The sequence below is a fragment of the Danio aesculapii genome, chromosome 23 (genome assembly GCF_903798145.1).
Source record: "Danio aesculapii chromosome 23, fDanAes4.1, whole genome shotgun sequence".
Lineage (NCBI taxonomy): Eukaryota > Metazoa > Chordata > Actinopteri > Cypriniformes > Danionidae > Danio > Danio aesculapii.
In genome coordinates, this window is record NC_079457.1 from 37,069,521 (window position 1) to 37,086,481 (window position 16,961).

The window sequence follows — 16,961 nt, forward strand, 5'->3', positions numbered from 1 at the left end:
TAGTTCCAATATCAATGGGCAGTCTGGAGAGTGTATTTGCATCGATATTTTCATGACCTGGTCGATATTTGATTGTGACGTGGAAATCAGCCAATTCAGCCACCCACCTACACCCTGTAGCATTTAGTTTGGCAGTTGACAGGACATATGTAAGGGGATTATTGTCACTGTATACGGTAAAAGTTGGTGCATAGTATAAATAATCACGGAATTTTTCGGTAATTGACCATTTCAGTGCTAAGAATTCTAGCTTTCCAGAATGGAGGTGGTAGTTTTTCTCAGCAGCAGATAAGGTACGAGACCCATAAGCAATCACGCGTAGTTTTCCATTTTGTTGTTGGTAAAGTACCGCTCCTAGCCCTTGAGCTGACGCGTCGGTATGGAGTATGAAAGGTAGTGCAAAGTCTGGGAAAGCTAGTATCGGTGGTTTCAGCAGACAATCAACAAGTTGCTCAAGAGTAGCCTGATGCTGTTCAGACCAGGTAATAGGCTTACTCGATGGAACGCCGGTTTTCATGCATTTTGACTTTAAGAGTCTTCGGCTACTTTTTGGGTGAGTACTATCATTGGGGTCGTTTTTCAACAAATCATACAAAGGGCAGGCTATGCGCGAAAAATCTTTAATATACTGCCTATAGTAGCTAAGTAAACCAAGAATCCTCCTCAGCTCCCCCACGTTCCTTGGTTGCTTATCTTTTAAAGACCTAACGGCTTCGGTATCAGCAGGATCGATTTTGTTTCCTTCTTTTGAGACTATTCTACCCAGGTAGCGGACTTCAGCTTTAAACAACTCGCACTTACTTGGCTTCAATTTTATGCCGTACTCCCTGAGCCGCTGCAACACTTTCCTAACATCTCGAACATGATTGTCAAAGGACTTACTAAACACCAAGGTGTCATCGAGGTATGGAAGACAGATTTCATCCCGCAGGCCTTCCAAACACTCTTCCATACATCGTTGGAAAGCTGCTGGCGCATTCATCAACCCAAAGGGAATACGCACCCATTCATATAAGCCCCAGGGTGTCACGAAAGCTGTAAGATGTTTGCTTGCCTTGCACATGAACCCCTGGTGGTAAGCTTTCCCCTGATCTAATGAAGAAAACCACGAATTACCACCCAAGCTGTCCATGATATCTTGCACCCTTGGAATCGGCTGTCTGTCTGGATGGGTCTTTTTGTTTAGGTCCCTATAATCAATACATAAACGGAGACTGCCATCTTTCTTTCTCACACACACCATTGCAGAGGAGTATGAGGATTTGGATTTTTCAATCCAACCCTGGGCTATTAGATCCTGCAAGTATTCCTTCATTTCACGATACAGGGGTTTGGGCACAGACATATAGGTGCGACCAACTGGTTCCTGATCTTTCAATGATATACTCAGTTTCAAGCTTGGAACACAACCAATGTCATCATCAGATTTAGAAAAAGAATGACACTCTTCTCTTAGCATCTGCTGTACAACTTTCCTCTGGACTTCACTCAGGTGACTGACATTCACTGGTGGGTCCCACACATCACCATTGATGTTCTCGTGACATTGATTCCCTGATTGAATGTGGTGTACCTCAGCAGTGGTAGCACTAGCTGGTACCTCAAACAATTTAGCAGGGAATACACTCTTCACAAGCTGAACTGTACCAATTGGAGTCTGGCCCCTCAGAGTGATATCATGTTCAGTGTGATTGCACACCTTAATTGTGACATTTCTTGGTACTCCTCTTTTCAGTAGAACTACACTCTCTAAGAATTCAAGCCCATCTGACCAGGAGGGATTCACATCTGGTTCAAAAATGAGTGTGCTATCCTCTCTAACTGGCTGCATGTATACTCTGCACGAGACCTGTGCAGTACTACGTTTTGGGACATTAACATGATCTTTTGCGGACTGTATACTCACATGAGCTCTCTGCACTAATAAGTCTGATAAACGTTTGGACTTTGCCCCTCTTTAGACTGGGAAACGCAGCTTTCACAGTGCTCTCGAGCATTCTGTCACTCGCCGAATTTGGGGTGATTTGTTCAATAGAGTTCAGTATTTGCTCGATTACATTGAAACCTATGATAGGATGAGAGAGGTTTTGACCCCTTGCCACAAGTATGGGAATTATCAGTTCAGCATGGGGAGGTGTCTGTGACGCTAATCTGAAAGACACTTCCACATATCCAATGTAGGGTATATCAATACCATTGGCCGCGACAAGGTTCAAAGTATTTGAGGAATCGAGTATGTCAGACACATCCCTCAATGGAACTTCTGGTAAGTACTCTAACTTCCAGGATTCATCAATGACACATACCTGGGAGCCAGTGTCCCACAGCGCTTGAATTCTGTGGCCCTGCAGGTAACATTGGACAACACACTGCCTTCCAACTAGTGATGTCACAGCAGAATGCTGGTTAGTACGGGCACTACAGGGGGCAGTGATACTCATATTCAGGTAAGAGGTTGACATTGATTCAGGTGAGTTGGTACAGGTCTGCTTGTGTTCAGCCCAATGCTGAGCTTGGCACGTCTGACAACAATTTATTTCATCCTTACATTGTGAACATCGCTTCATTTGTGTTACTGATTTTTCGCAGGCGGTACATTGTTGGGACTGGTGAATGAATCTGGTTACTCCCTGTCCCGTGGGAGTAACCGTTCCCCGTTTAAAGGGCTGTCTCTCGAGGGCTTAATGCCACGAATTCTACATCCTGCTTGAAAGTGCTCGCCACTACCGCATCTGAAACAATGCATGCAACGATCCTCTATTCTTTGCTGCTGACAGTTAAAGCACTTTCTGGGTTGTGAGCGAGGAGGGGGTATATAGTACTGCCGCGCTACATACTGGGGCTGACACTGAGTATTTGCTCTCATTTGGTTAGTGCCTGCTGACTGCCAGTATGGTGTCTTTTGACACTGACCTACTTCTCTTTCAGGGTCTCTCTGCTCAGACACTGGATATTGCTGTGGGGTGAAGGCTGGTGGCTGTAACGATTCCCGAATTTGAGCTATTTCCGCACTGAGAGTCTTTAGCGAGGCAACATCTGATCTCAGTTCTTTTAGTTCAGTAAGTACACTGGCATTAGATTTTTGTCCACTTTGCGCTGCATTGTACTTCTTATCAGTAATTTCCTCACTAGACTGAACTACATGGACCGCTGTTGCGTGCTGTACACCTGTTCTCTTTTTTTTCTGTCTCTCTGTCTCATTAGCACAAGCAATGTTTAATTTTTCTAACAGAGTCTCATCAGTGGTTTGTATGTCAAGAAGATATGGCTGCATGTCAACTTTAATGCTGTCACTTTGGAGACCGGTGAGTACGGTATGTAAAAACATGCTTTGAACTAACGCCGGATCGTATTTGAGACCTGATTCTGATTCTTGTGATGCAAACAAGGTTTTCTGGCGCAGATCTAGAACACGCATGAGGAAATTCTGTGGCGTCTCTTTGTTAAGCTGGCATTCAGAGGTAAGCTGTTTATATAGCTCTGTAGCACTTTTCTCTTGGAAATGAGAACGCAGAATTCGCCTAAGTGTGGCTTTCCTTCTAAATAGCTTCGTAACTGCAGACCTGGGGAAATGGCTCGGACAACTGCATCCACTATGTCACATTCTGGGTAGCCTCTGCTCAAACCAGCCTCGATTTGGTGTGCCAAACTTGAAAAAGTTAATTTGTCTTTCTGACCTGGGTCGCCAATTTGTCCAGAAATTTTAAAATCTTTTCTCCACAGGGGTGTGGAGTTTTGCATGTTTGCTAAATGTTGGGCGGATTTGACTGCTTGTTCGTTAGGTTGAATGACACTTTGCTCTGTGTTCCCTTCTTCCATTTGTTGCATCAAACTCAGTTTTTGTTTCAATACAGCTTTTAGTTCATCTAGCTCTCTTTGTAACTTTTCCTTTTCAGTGCTTTCGCTTTTGCATGCGGTTTCACTTTTAGTGGCTGTAGTCAATTCGATAATTTGATCTCTCAATATTAACAGTTCAAACATGCCACCATCTTCTAGCTCCGTGATGTTTTCAAGGTGTTGGAGAATTAGTGCAATTAGAAACATGCGAGATCTAGATACATCTTTCTCTGGGTCGGCCACTTTAAGGAATTCTCCGATTTTTAGAAGATTTTCTTTAGACAACGAATTAAGCATGGCCATGACTTCAGCTTGCATTCCTTCGAGCGCCTCTGTTTCCATTATAGCAATAAGAGTGGACCTTTTCACTGAGTAGCGGCTTACTTGAGAGTAACAGAACGTTTCAGTTTCACCTGATGATCTCTGAGGACTCAGGCCTGTGGCTCCTCCTCTCTTTCTCGCCTTTGCTGCAGGAACTCTTTCCACTCCACTGATGACCAGGGTTGTTTTAAGAGATGTACTGCATCAGAAGTTGTCTGCCAGGTGAATGACGGCCACCCTCTGAAGAGCAAATCCCAGCGGTGCCTCCAAAATGTTGTACCCCTGAAACAGGGGAGAGAATTATTAAGAAATATCAAACACACTCAACGATGTTTCTCCACTGCTGACTTTATGCGCAATGGAGAAAACCCGCGAGTTCTCCCCCTAGTGTTCAGTCAAGGCATCACTAGTCGATCACCAAGCATCTCAGACTAAACATGTCGAGCACAGATCAGTATAAAACACAGATTTGCAGGTGTTGAACCACTCTCAAAGTTCAATAACTTTTATGGATTTCCCATTTCAGGTTTTGATCTAGTTTTTGATATGCAAATACATTTATATCTCAATCTGTCACACAAGCGCGACTGATCATCCTCTCATTCTGTATTCATCTGCTTTCTTTTGCTCGCGCGAACACTATTATTTTTGTTAGTCGTGCTGTTTCTTGATTCAAAAATCACATTTGCACGCATATTGGGTCATCCATATAGTCGAAGCCTGCTTTTAAGAAAACTACAATTCAAAGATAATTTTTTAAACCAGCCAAAGTGGCTAATGGGAGTGACTGTCTAACCCGCCAAAGCTGAAATCTACCCGCATTTGGTGGGTGTTAATGTCAAGCCCTGATTATATTTAATTTATTCAATTACAATTTTGCCTTTTGGATTCTTTCAATTACGACAGAATATTTAGCAATGTATTTTAAGCATTGATTGATTAATTCATTTATTAATTCATTCATTCATTCAATCGATAAAAACACCATCCATATCATACTACCTATATATGTTTTTAAAATATATTTATATAATTTTTTTTTACATTTTAGTGATGTTAGATTTTTAGTATATTGGATTATATTTGATAATATTTTTATAAGTACAATTTTAAAAAGAAATTACCAATAAATTCAATTACACGTACAATGTGACCTAAAATATAAGTAAAAATAAAAATTTGTAAACAATACAATTACACTAAAGGGCACATAAGGCGTATATATAGGCCTATATACAGTATAGACAGCAATATACTTTATTAATTAATTATAAACCTGAATAAAAACACAAACCTGAAAAACCAAGAACTGACCTGATCCTGAACCTGATCTGAAACAGGGCAGGTTTTTGTCAGATCCTGTGGTGAAATGAAGCGTACAGTACCAATGAGACTTATCTCTGTTTGCTTTTCAGCAATGTACAACAAGCACACCAAAGTGGCGGTGAAGACTATGAAGCCTGGCAGTATGTCTGTGGAAGCTTTCCTAATGGAGGCCAACTTAATGAAAACCCTACAGCACGACAAACTGGTCCGTCTCAACGCTGTGGTCACCAAAGAAGAGCCCATTTACATCATTACAGAGTTCATGGAGAAAGGTGCATGACATGATATAATGACCATTTCGTTTATATAAAGACTGTATTATCATTCTTTATTTTGCATCAATTTTATAATTTTCAAAATGCATTACTATTCTCTCTTGAATTGATTGGTTAGTTTTAACAGCAGATATTGCTCTAGGCTAGTTTTTACCAGTAGATGGTGCTCTAGGCCAAGTGTATCTGTCTGCGGACTGCAAAACAAGGGCGTAACATGAAGGGTCATAACTTGTAGTACGTTACAAAGGCGTAACTTTAGTTATCGAGATCCCATTGAACCATACGAGATGCCACGAGATGTTGGCAAGATGGCGGAAATAAATAACAGAGAACATTTTCACTAAATGTTTCATTAGTTTTCTCGAAATTTATTCACAATCAATTAATTTAATATATTATTCATTTATTTAGCAACTCCACCATGCAACTGGCGGGCTTCTTTATCCGTTTTGTTATGACAGTTAGCCTACTCAGCGTTGCCCCCTGTGGTTGCAAATAACACAACAATGGCGAGCAGGTCAAGTATGAAAGCCTTTGCAACTCATGGATGTACGTTAAAAACTGATGGTTGGGTTAAGGGTTTGGCAAGGTATAGAAGTTAATAAATGTAATGGTTGGGTTAAGGGTTGGTGAAGGTGTAGACGTTAAAAAACTGTGATGGTTGGGTTAAGGGTTGGGTTAGGTGTAGACTTTATGATGGTTGGGTTTAGGTTGGGGGAAGGTGTAGACGTTATTTATAATGATGTTTGGGTTTAGGGTTGTAATATGTATAGATGATAATAATTGATGGTTTGGTTTAGGTGTGGAGTAGGTGTAGATGTTAGTAACTGATGTACAGCGCCATTTTGGCAATGACATACAGTAGTTTTGACATGTCGGTCTCCATAACTTCAAGTTACAACCCTAATGTGCTACAAGTTACGCCCCTGTCTTGCAGTCCGCAGACAGACCCTACTCGCAAATGGTGCTGTAGGCTAGTTTTAAATCAGAAAATGGCGCTCTAGGCTAGTTTTTACCTGCAGATTGCGCTCTAGGGTGGTTTTTACAAGCAGATGGTGATCTAGGCTAGGTTTTACCAACAGATGGCACTGTAGAGTGGTTTTTACCAGCATATGGCACTCTAGGGTAGTTTTTGCCTGCAGGTGATGCTCTACGGTGGTTTATAATCACAAATTATAAATTACCTGCAAATGACGCTCCAAGATGCAGATGGCACTCGAGGCTGGTTTTTATCAGCAGATGGGTCTCTAGGCTAGTTTTTACCAGGAGATGGCACTCTAGAGTGATTTTTACCAGCAGATGGCACTCTAGGCTAGTTTTTGCCAGCAGATGACACTCTAGGCTAGTCTTCAACAACAGATGCTGTTTTAATCATCAGATAGCTAATTTTAATCTACACTCAAAAGCACTCAACAACAACGCTTATGTATTCAACAAATCATATAAGATGGTTTTTATGTCACAAAAATAATGTTAGCACAGCTTACTATAAACATTCTTGCAATTTGCTAAAACCTTTCCTAAATGTATTAATACTTAATTTACCTCCAACTGCTATTTGTAAGGAATTGTATTGCAAGCAGAGTAAAGCATACATTGACATCTGCTGTTAAAAACTGAGCTCACAATTGATTCAAGAGAGAAACTTGATACATTTTCATGATCTCAGCATCAATGCATAATCAATTTCTCAAATGCCACAGCTTTATAAATACTTACTTACGCATCTTGCCTTTTAAAGGGAATGGGAGATGCAACTGCCTTAATTAATGTTACACCCAAGACACACCCATAACTCATTAAGAAAATAACACTTTCAGACCATGCGCTGGGTGCACAGACTGTTTGTCCCATTCTTAAAATAGCAAAAGTGGATTCGGATACAACCTAATCACACCATGCTCTTAAATTATCAAAAGAGATCCCATTGTATTTTTTTACATACTTCAAACTAAAATAAACAATGCAACCTCACTACAGTCTAATGTGCAAATCATATCTTTTTATTTCTCTGTTACTTACATTTGTGTGCATTTGTTTTACAGGCAGTTTACTGGACTTCATTAAAAGCGACGAAGGGAACCGAGTCCAGCTGCCCAAACTGATCGACTTCTCAGCACAGGTGAGATGCTTTGAAGGCCTCATTTGCTCAGTTAATGTGTTTCCTCCCCCACATAGAGTTCCCTTCATCAGGTTTGTCCTAGTTCATTTTAATATTCAAATGCAAAACCGACAGACAGTAACATTTGTGTTGAAGTTTGTGTGTGTGAGAGAGAGAAAGAACGAAAGAGAGGGTGGTAGATATTTACATGACAGTCTATTCATTTTTCTCTTTGTACTGTTCCAAGATCATATCAGTTCCCTGTCTGTATTGTACAAGAGAATTTAGTTTCCGTTTTTTATTTAGGCTTACAGCAACTATGAAACACTATGAAGTGATTATGCAAACAGCTGCAGTTTGTTCAGTTCTTCTAAAGCCATATTCCTTTCTTTATAACCTCTAAATCAGTCAATGAATATGATGGTTATGTGACTGTCGGAAGTGCTGTATAACGACAAAGAGGCAACACCTGGAATTTGGCTATGTGCTTAAACAGACAAAATACACATAAGTACTGTATATGTGAAAATATTCCTTTGGGCTTGTTTTATTAAGTCTTAAATGAACATAACCATAAGCATAAATGAGCATAGCCGTAGACACCTCATAACACACAACAAAGTGACACCTCTGTTATTTGATGTTTATCAAACAACAAAGAATCACAGGAAAAAACTATATTAATATAATCAATTTCCAGGTTTCCCAAAAAACAAAAGAAAAAATCCCAATTGCGAATTATGTGTGTTTCCATCAAGTTGTTAGAGTGGCGGGCTGTAGTATTGGTAACCTACATTGTAAAAAATGCTTGGTTCCACACAATTTATTTATGTTGACCCAACACAAATCGATTAAGTTAACACTTTTTAACAAATTTATGTGGATTGAACATAAAAACATTAAGTTGTCCCAATGAAATCTCAAGAATTGTGTTGTTTCAGCTCATTTTAAATAAGTAGTTTGAATGAGAAAAAAAATGTTTTGATTGTAGTAACCAACAGACAGCCGATGCGTCACTCACTTTCCTTCGGCTTATTCCCTGCATTATCAGCTTATTTCTATGGTAATTGTTTTACACAGCAGATGCCCTTCCAGCCAAATTAGTTCTGGGAAACACCCATACGCTCTCTCATTCACAGAATACGGCCAGATTAGTTTATCCAATTCACCTACATCTAAGTTAGGTTCAGTATGTCTGAGTTTATTTAACATTTGTTTTTCCATCTCAAATATTTTTAAGTCCTAAAACACTTCAAAAGCATTTTTGCTAATTGTTAAATTTTCCATCATACATCAAAACGTGGAATAAGTGTATATTAAGTACATAAGTGTATAACTTAAGTATATAGGTTCTAGTGTATATTTAAATAATACAGTGAAGAAAAATTGTAATGTGTTTGGATTACTTTATTCAATTGATATATATTAGAGTATTCATGTGAATAGGTTAAATCATTTATTTGGTCTTTTTTTCTATTTGTTTAAGACAGTGAATGCTGTAAAATAAGGATAATATTTAGGGATGTACAGATCTGATCACGGGATCGGAAATCGGGCTCGATTACACCGTTTCAAACTCGATCGGAATCGGACGTTACCTCCCGATCAGGAGGTAACGTCCGAGAAAAAAAAAAAAAAATATATATATATATATATATATATATATATATATATATATATATATATATATATATACATATATATACATATATATATATATATATATATATATATATATATATATATATATATATATATATATATATATATATATATATATATATATATATTGTCATTATTTTTAACACATCTATAGTTATGCAGTGGCACAGAGTTAGACCTCTTTCTTGACTTTAGACAAAAACAGCAACGTGTGCAGCATGACATCACTTTGTTGCAGAGACGCTATTGGTTAAATGCCGGCAAAGTAGAACAGAGAACCAGCTTAAAGTGGAAAGCACTAGGTATTATAAAGTTAATGACGACAACATTGCCATACCAAATTGTGAGATATGTAAACTTGGGATTTCCTGCCGGGTATTTTAAGTTGAGGTGCTATTTGTTTTTATATTAGATTTTTATTAGATTGCACTAAAGTTCAAAAGTGAAGAATTTATGTTATTTTATACTTGATTGTTCAAGCTACCTCACAGAAGTGCTCTGTTTGTTAACAGTGTTGTTAAATGTTAAAACAAGGTGAATTAAATAAAAAATAAGAAACATCCTAGATATGTTTCTTTTCTCTTCTTTATGTTTTTTTATGTATTATAGAAGTATCGGATCGGGTTTCGGTATCGGTAGATTCTCAAAATTAAATGACTCGGACTTGAGGGCAAAAAAATCTGATCGGGACGTCCCTAATAATAATTTCATAATTAGATTTTATTTATGAAATAACTTATATTAACTAAGGCCCAATCCCAATTCTACCCCTTAGCCCTTCCCCTTACCCCTACCCTTCGTTTTGCGCATTCCCGTGAAGGGGTAGGGGTGTCCCAATTCTCTTTAGCTTGAAGGCGTAGGGCTAAGGGGAAGGGGCTTAGCAGAATACACTAGCCACAACAGCACCCGGAAGTAAGGAGATCCACAAATTAATATTTTTGTTATTATTACGAAAACCGTGTTTTTTTACAGTGTCTGCTATAATGTTAGTGTTGTTTTCTTGTGTTTACATAGATGAATATGGCCACTGTGTAAATGCGTAGTAGAGTTACGATCTTATTGCCACATTATATCATTATGATACCAAAAAATAACACAACAGGAGTAACTACAGCATCGCCATCGCCATCTCATATGAAGCAAGAGATCGCGATGACATATGTGCAGGTGCTGTAGTGCTGTCCCAATTCTTAGGGGTAAAGTTCGAAAAATAGAATTGGGACCTAATGAATTGGGGCCTAAATGAAACCCGCATTTGTTTGTGGCCAGCCTTTGTGTTTAAAACAACTGTTTACACTAATACATTTTCGTATTAGTATGCATTTAGAAGTATTTTCTAGACATGCAGAAAAGTTTGTTAATGATAAGTACAAATAAATGAGTTTTTCTTTATAACAAGCAAAATAATCTGCCAATAAATAGAGAAACAAGATTATATTACTTACCCTATTGGTGGATTATTTTGCTTTTTAATAAAAAAAAATCAATTATTATCATTATTTCTGAAAACAAGACAGTATGTGTCTAAAAAATGCTTCTTGATTCAAGAATTTTTAGATGTTTGGTCTAGAAACAAAACAAAAACTCAAAGAAAAGTATTTTGTTATGGTTACACCTGGCATTCACACTACTTTGGCATCTTCGAACCATGAAAATGAAGCATTTTGTATAAACAGACTGAAAAAACACACTGTTGAAAACGTAGTCGCAGCTATCCACAATCACTCTTTGATTGATCTTCGCATACTCAGATTATAGCATATTTGTTCCACGATCTGTCTTGCCCCTCTAATTTGACCATTACATAACCAGTAGACTGCAAGTACCGATGCCAGCAAAATGTCAGTGAATGGTCACATATCATGTGTTCTAGGCTGTATAGCATGGACAGAGATGTTTTTTCTGAACCACAATGAAAACATCAGTCAGATGAGTAGCGTTTTCATAAAAAAAAGACATTTTAAAACAAAAAATGCACTAGTGTAAATGGCACCCTAGGTACACTTGTGCTAAACATTTCAGGTAGTTTTGCTGAAAAGCTTTCTTAAAGAGTCTTGACGATTAATGGCAATTTACAATTGCTTACAAATGACTAAATAAATGTTTGGGAATGTAAACTGATATTTCTGATGACATACTACAACAAAAGGCTACTTCTAAACCATTTTTAGCTTCTGAAAGTTCTAGTGTACAAGAAAAAACATTGTTGAATCAAAAAAAATCAAGTGATGATTTTGAATTCAAGCGTGCGTGACGGTTGCAAATTAAAAAAAAGGCAACGCTGAGTTGGAAAGAGGAAGAGAACTACGAGCACTTAAAAAGACAGATGTGAATCTGCCCTGAGCGATAAGAAGACACACACACACACAACCACACACACACACTCAAATTTATTATAGCTTATCTTACCTGTTGGCGACTAACCTCCTGTTCTCTTACTACCAGTGACATTAGCATTTAGCATTAAACTAAACATGACTGTTTTCCTCATATAGATTGCAGAAGGTATGGCTTACATTGAGCAGAGGAACTACATTCACAGAGATCTTCGTGCCGCCAACATCCTGGTCAACAAGAGTTTAGTGTGTAAAATTGCTGATTTTGGACTGGCGCGTATCATAGAGGACAACGAATACACTGCTAGAGAAGGTCTGTCTGATATTGCAGTCATGTTGGTAAATTTCAGCATGTTGATGGGTTGTTTCAATGTTGTTTTCTTGTGACCTCAGGTGCAAAGTTTCCTATAAAGTGGACAGCTCCAGAGGCCATAAACTATGGCTCCTTCACCATTAAATCCGATGTGTGGTCTTTCGGCATCCTGCTGACTGAAATCATTAGCTATGGCCGCACGCCATACCCAGGTGAGTGTTCTATTGTTATCAGTTTTATTTTTAATACTAAAATTGAGAAAAATGTATCTTATGCTGAGGTTTATTTATTTATCGAAAATTCAATAAATCAAGTAATATAATTTGACTGTAAATTAAATACAAATTTACAATTATAAATCCTTTGCAATATGAATTAAAAATATATTTATATTCCTGTTTTATTGTTTTCAGTATGTTAAAATATTTTCCTGTGAATATAAAGCTGAATACTTAGCATGGTTACATAAATGCTTATTTGCACTGAAAATTATTGTATTATTATTATTATTATTATTAATGTTCTAAATTGTCATACAATTTTTCAGTATTTTAGATAAATAGAAAGTTTAAAGAAAAATGTTTATTTGAGAAATTCTTTGTAACAATTTACAACACATCCTTGCTAGTATATAGGAAATTATTCAAGAAATAATTAAAATTAAAAGTATATGAAATATTCTGTTTAACCCAGTTCTACAATAACATTTCACCTTTGAAATGGTTCAATTTGAAAAAAATGTTCCAATATCACCCATAACAGCATATTTATTTATGTAAAACAATTAAGTTTTTTTCTGATGTCTGCTTATTAAAATACATAAAAGAATAAAGAATTATATTTGAAAAATGTTTAAGATCCTAAGACCTAAACCTAGTGGTTTAGGTATATTGTAAAAGTATTAAGATTTAAAGGGATAAAAATCCTCATGCACCAATTACTCAAACTCAAGTGGTTCTCATTTTTTATTCATTTCTTCTCTCTGTTGCACACAAAATATTCTTCTGAAGATATTCTGAAGCAACCATTGACATCCATAGTAGAAACAAAACATACTATGGAAGTTGATGGCTGCTTTCTTTTTCCCAACATTCTTCAGAATATATTACTTTGTGTTCAACGGTAGAATAAAACTTGGTGAAGGATGAATAAGTAAAGGATGAGTAAATGACGGAATTTTATTTTTTGGGTGAACTATCCCTTTAAATTAACAAGTAATGAGTGTATTGGGGCTGCACTCTCAGTCACTCACTTACTATTCGTGGGCTTAGTCCCTGATTTATCAGGGGTAGCCATGGCGGAATGAACTGCCAATTACTCTGGCATATGTTTTTTTATGTGGGGGATGCACTTCCAGTCGCATGGGCGTGCACTGTGATCCTAAAAATATCCTTTTAATGTCTTTAAATTTGCCAAATTAATGGTACAGTATATACACTATTGTTACATAGAAATATATGAAAATAATGAATAACAATCTTCTTATCAATCTTTTGTTGAACATAAATTTGGTGTGATTCAATACTAGCAAGCTACAGTTCTGGTACTTTCAACACAGTAACCATACAGTTTAAAACACAAATATTAACTCAAATGACACTATTTTTAGACACTGATCCAGAACTAACTATGTAGTAACAGAAGCAACAGCCCATGCTATAACCTCCTGAATGCTCTTTAACACCGTCTCTGTGTGTGTGTGACTGTGTGTGTTCAGGGATGACCAACCCCGAGGTAATTCGTGCTCTGGAGAGAGGTTACCGCATGCAGCGTCTGGACTCCTGTCCTCAAGAGCTCTACGACATCATGCTGGAGTGCTGGAAGAACAAGCCTGAGGACAGACCCACCTTTGAGTACCTGCAGAGCGTGCTGGAGGACTTTTACACTGCCACCGAGAGCCAGTATCAGCAACAACCTTGAGGAAAATACACACACACACAATATCTCAATCCTTCACATCAGGAACCCTCAAAGAAATCAACACACATATCCACCTTTTTTTCTGCACGTGTCTATTGCATTTCAAATTATGGGTCTGTTTGGTGAACCTCCATTCAAAAGAACTGAATAAAATCATTTTAGATGATAGGGTTGTACCACTAAAAGGAATCCATATACAGAGTGAAAACTATGTGAGAGTTACATTTGGCCTCGTACTTTATTTTTATCCATCATAATAATTTGCATGTTGTCCTCTTCTAAGTGCTCCGGTTTCCCCCACAGCCAAAGACATGCCCTATAGGTGAACTAATCAAACTAAATTAGCCATAGTGTATGAGTGCGGGTGTCAATGCAAGCATGATTGGGTGTTTCCCAGTACTGGGTTGCAGCCATAAGGACATCCGTTGCGTAAAACATATGCTAGAATAGCTGGTGGTTCATTTCGCTGTGGCGACCCCTGGTAAATAAGGGACTATAAATGAATGAATGTGTTTTGTTCGTCCAGATTTTTATCTATTTGTATTCACTTCAGTACAGTAATATTTAATCCATGTCTGTAATATTCCCTCAGAAAGATTTGTAGAGAGTAATTTTTGGGATTATTTATGGTTCGTAATGAAGTTTGCATTGCGCGCTCGCATGTTTTAAATTTTTGGTGCGTTAATCTGCTTAATAATATTATTCAGAAAGTCATGATTCGCACTCATTACTTTATTTTGCATTCTTGGGAGATACAAAACACAGACGTTTCGACACAATGCCTTCCTCTTTGCTTTACACAATCCTCTCACTCCACCCTTTTATCTCACAGTCAATCACATTACGTCATCAGTTAGACGCCCACTCGATCTCATTTTCGTTTCAATATAGTGTAATTAACAACACAACAAATTGCATGAAGGCATTGTGCCAAAATGTCTGTGTTTTGTATCTCCTAAGAATGTAAGATAAAGCTATACAAAGTAATTATTTAATGAGTGCCAAATCATGACCTTCTGAATAAAATTCTTCATGGTCCGCCAAAAGTAATTTGTTAGTTCTATTAAGTTGCTTTTTAAAATTCAATGAATACAATAGAGAATAATGACATCTAGTTGTGCCCAACTTAAAAAACAACAACAATTGATCGTTTACAATTTAAGTTACATGAAGCTGAGATTTTCTAAACTACATGGAGATGGAAATCTGTGTATTACTCACTATTGAAAAAAGTGTAACGGCTAACATGGATTCCACAAGGCACCTCAGCCAATCATGTACTGGCATTAACATCGCTGGCCAGCATTTACAGTTGACAGACCTAGCTGATGCAGCATTCCCTATCATGCTGTTTTATTAAAATATACATTTGATTCACCATGAATGCGTTGTTTAGTCTAAAACATTTTGATGATTAGCGAACAGGCTTTCGATTGATAAAATGACAAGTTATTTAATCAGAAAAGCTGTTTATTCAGTAAAGTGATGCCTCTCCATTGACATCCATTAAAAAAAAATTATAAAAACGACCTCAGGGCTTCTTCCTCATGGACTGGCGTTAACTGTTATGCCATTTCAGCTAATGATTTTCGACTTGTCATCTAATGGCTTTGGTTACTCTTATAATTCACGCAAAGCATCATGGGCTGTGGGAAAAAGGTTGTGTTAGCATTAGCCATTACACCTTTTTGGCTAATGATTTCTGGCTTGTCATTTATTGGCTTGGTTACTCCCATAATTCAAGCAAAGAATCACGGGCTGTGGAAAAAAGGTGGATAATTTATCCATGCCAACCCATTGACTTTATACATATGTAGTGATATCAAATGTGAAAGCGTACAGTGTGTTATTTGAATTACATGTAAATGAATACATTTCTAATTCCTGCACAGCCTTTGCCTTATGCCGAGTGCTGCACAACAGAAGCTCTATAGTTACCATTTTAATGTAATTGTGCAAGAGATAATATTGTCCTTACTTTTCTGATTTATTTGTAAAAACGTAACAGTGGATGTATTTTATTTATAATATTATATTTATATATATATATATATATATATATATATATATATATATATATATATATATATATATACATTATATCTTTATTAATAGTTAAATTTTTTCACCATTATTTAGAATAACAGAGGATTAATATATTTTTTTCTAAGACCAAAAAATTATGGGTCCCCTTCATGGGAACTTCGACGTGTGTCTAGATAAAGACACTTTGGGAGATCGCTAAACGAACAAAGTGTCTTTATCTAGACACACGTCTCTGTTCCCTATTTGCTTAGTTACTTTTATAATCGAGACATTCCCTTCATGTGAACTCCAATGTGTGTCTAGATAAAGACACTTTGGTCATCTAGCGATCTCCCAAAGTGTCTTTATCTAGACACACGTCTCCGTTCCCTATTCGGGAAACGAGGGTTTTGTTCGTAACCGAGATGTACTTTATACATAATCATAGGTTTCATATATCATACAGAAAACACCCAATCACAAGTCTTTCAGTGTAACAGTTTATAAAACAAAAAGTTGTATTATTTAGTATAAGTTTTAGAATATTTGGAAAAAGAGTCATTAAAAGACTTTACACTGAATCACTCAATACTAATTAATTGTCATTTAAAATACTTTATGCTTTACCACAATCTTTCAAACTACTAGGTTTTATCCATTTGTCAGCAAGAGATTTTTAATCAGTTCAAATATGATCTAGTTTAGTAAGACTTCCTATTCTTTTATATATATTTTTATATATTCACGGGTCAGAATAAGTATGTTGTTTCATTTTTACATAAATATATATGTTACACTGAATGACCATGGAACATTATTTAAGCCATATTTTAACATTTTCACAA

The 16,961-nt window shown here is 37.0% G+C and overlaps 1 protein-coding gene across 1 annotated transcript in view; it reads left to right on the forward strand.

Moving 5' to 3' along the window:
* The window catches only part of hck (HCK proto-oncogene, Src family tyrosine kinase), a 41,749-nt gene extending 25,649 nt beyond the window's left edge, over positions 1–16,100 (forward strand). Inside the window, exons 9-13 of the mRNA XM_056449074.1 lie at positions 5,574–5,756; positions 7,805–7,881; positions 12,018–12,171; positions 12,252–12,383; positions 13,889–16,100. Coding sequence (XP_056305049.1) covers positions 5,574–5,756; positions 7,805–7,881; positions 12,018–12,171; positions 12,252–12,383; positions 13,889–14,091 — 749 coding nt within the window. The 3' untranslated portion in view covers positions 14,092–16,100. The remainder of the gene's footprint in view (positions 1–5,573; positions 5,757–7,804; positions 7,882–12,017; positions 12,172–12,251; positions 12,384–13,888) is intronic.
* Positions 16,101–16,961: the final 861 nt, after the last annotated feature.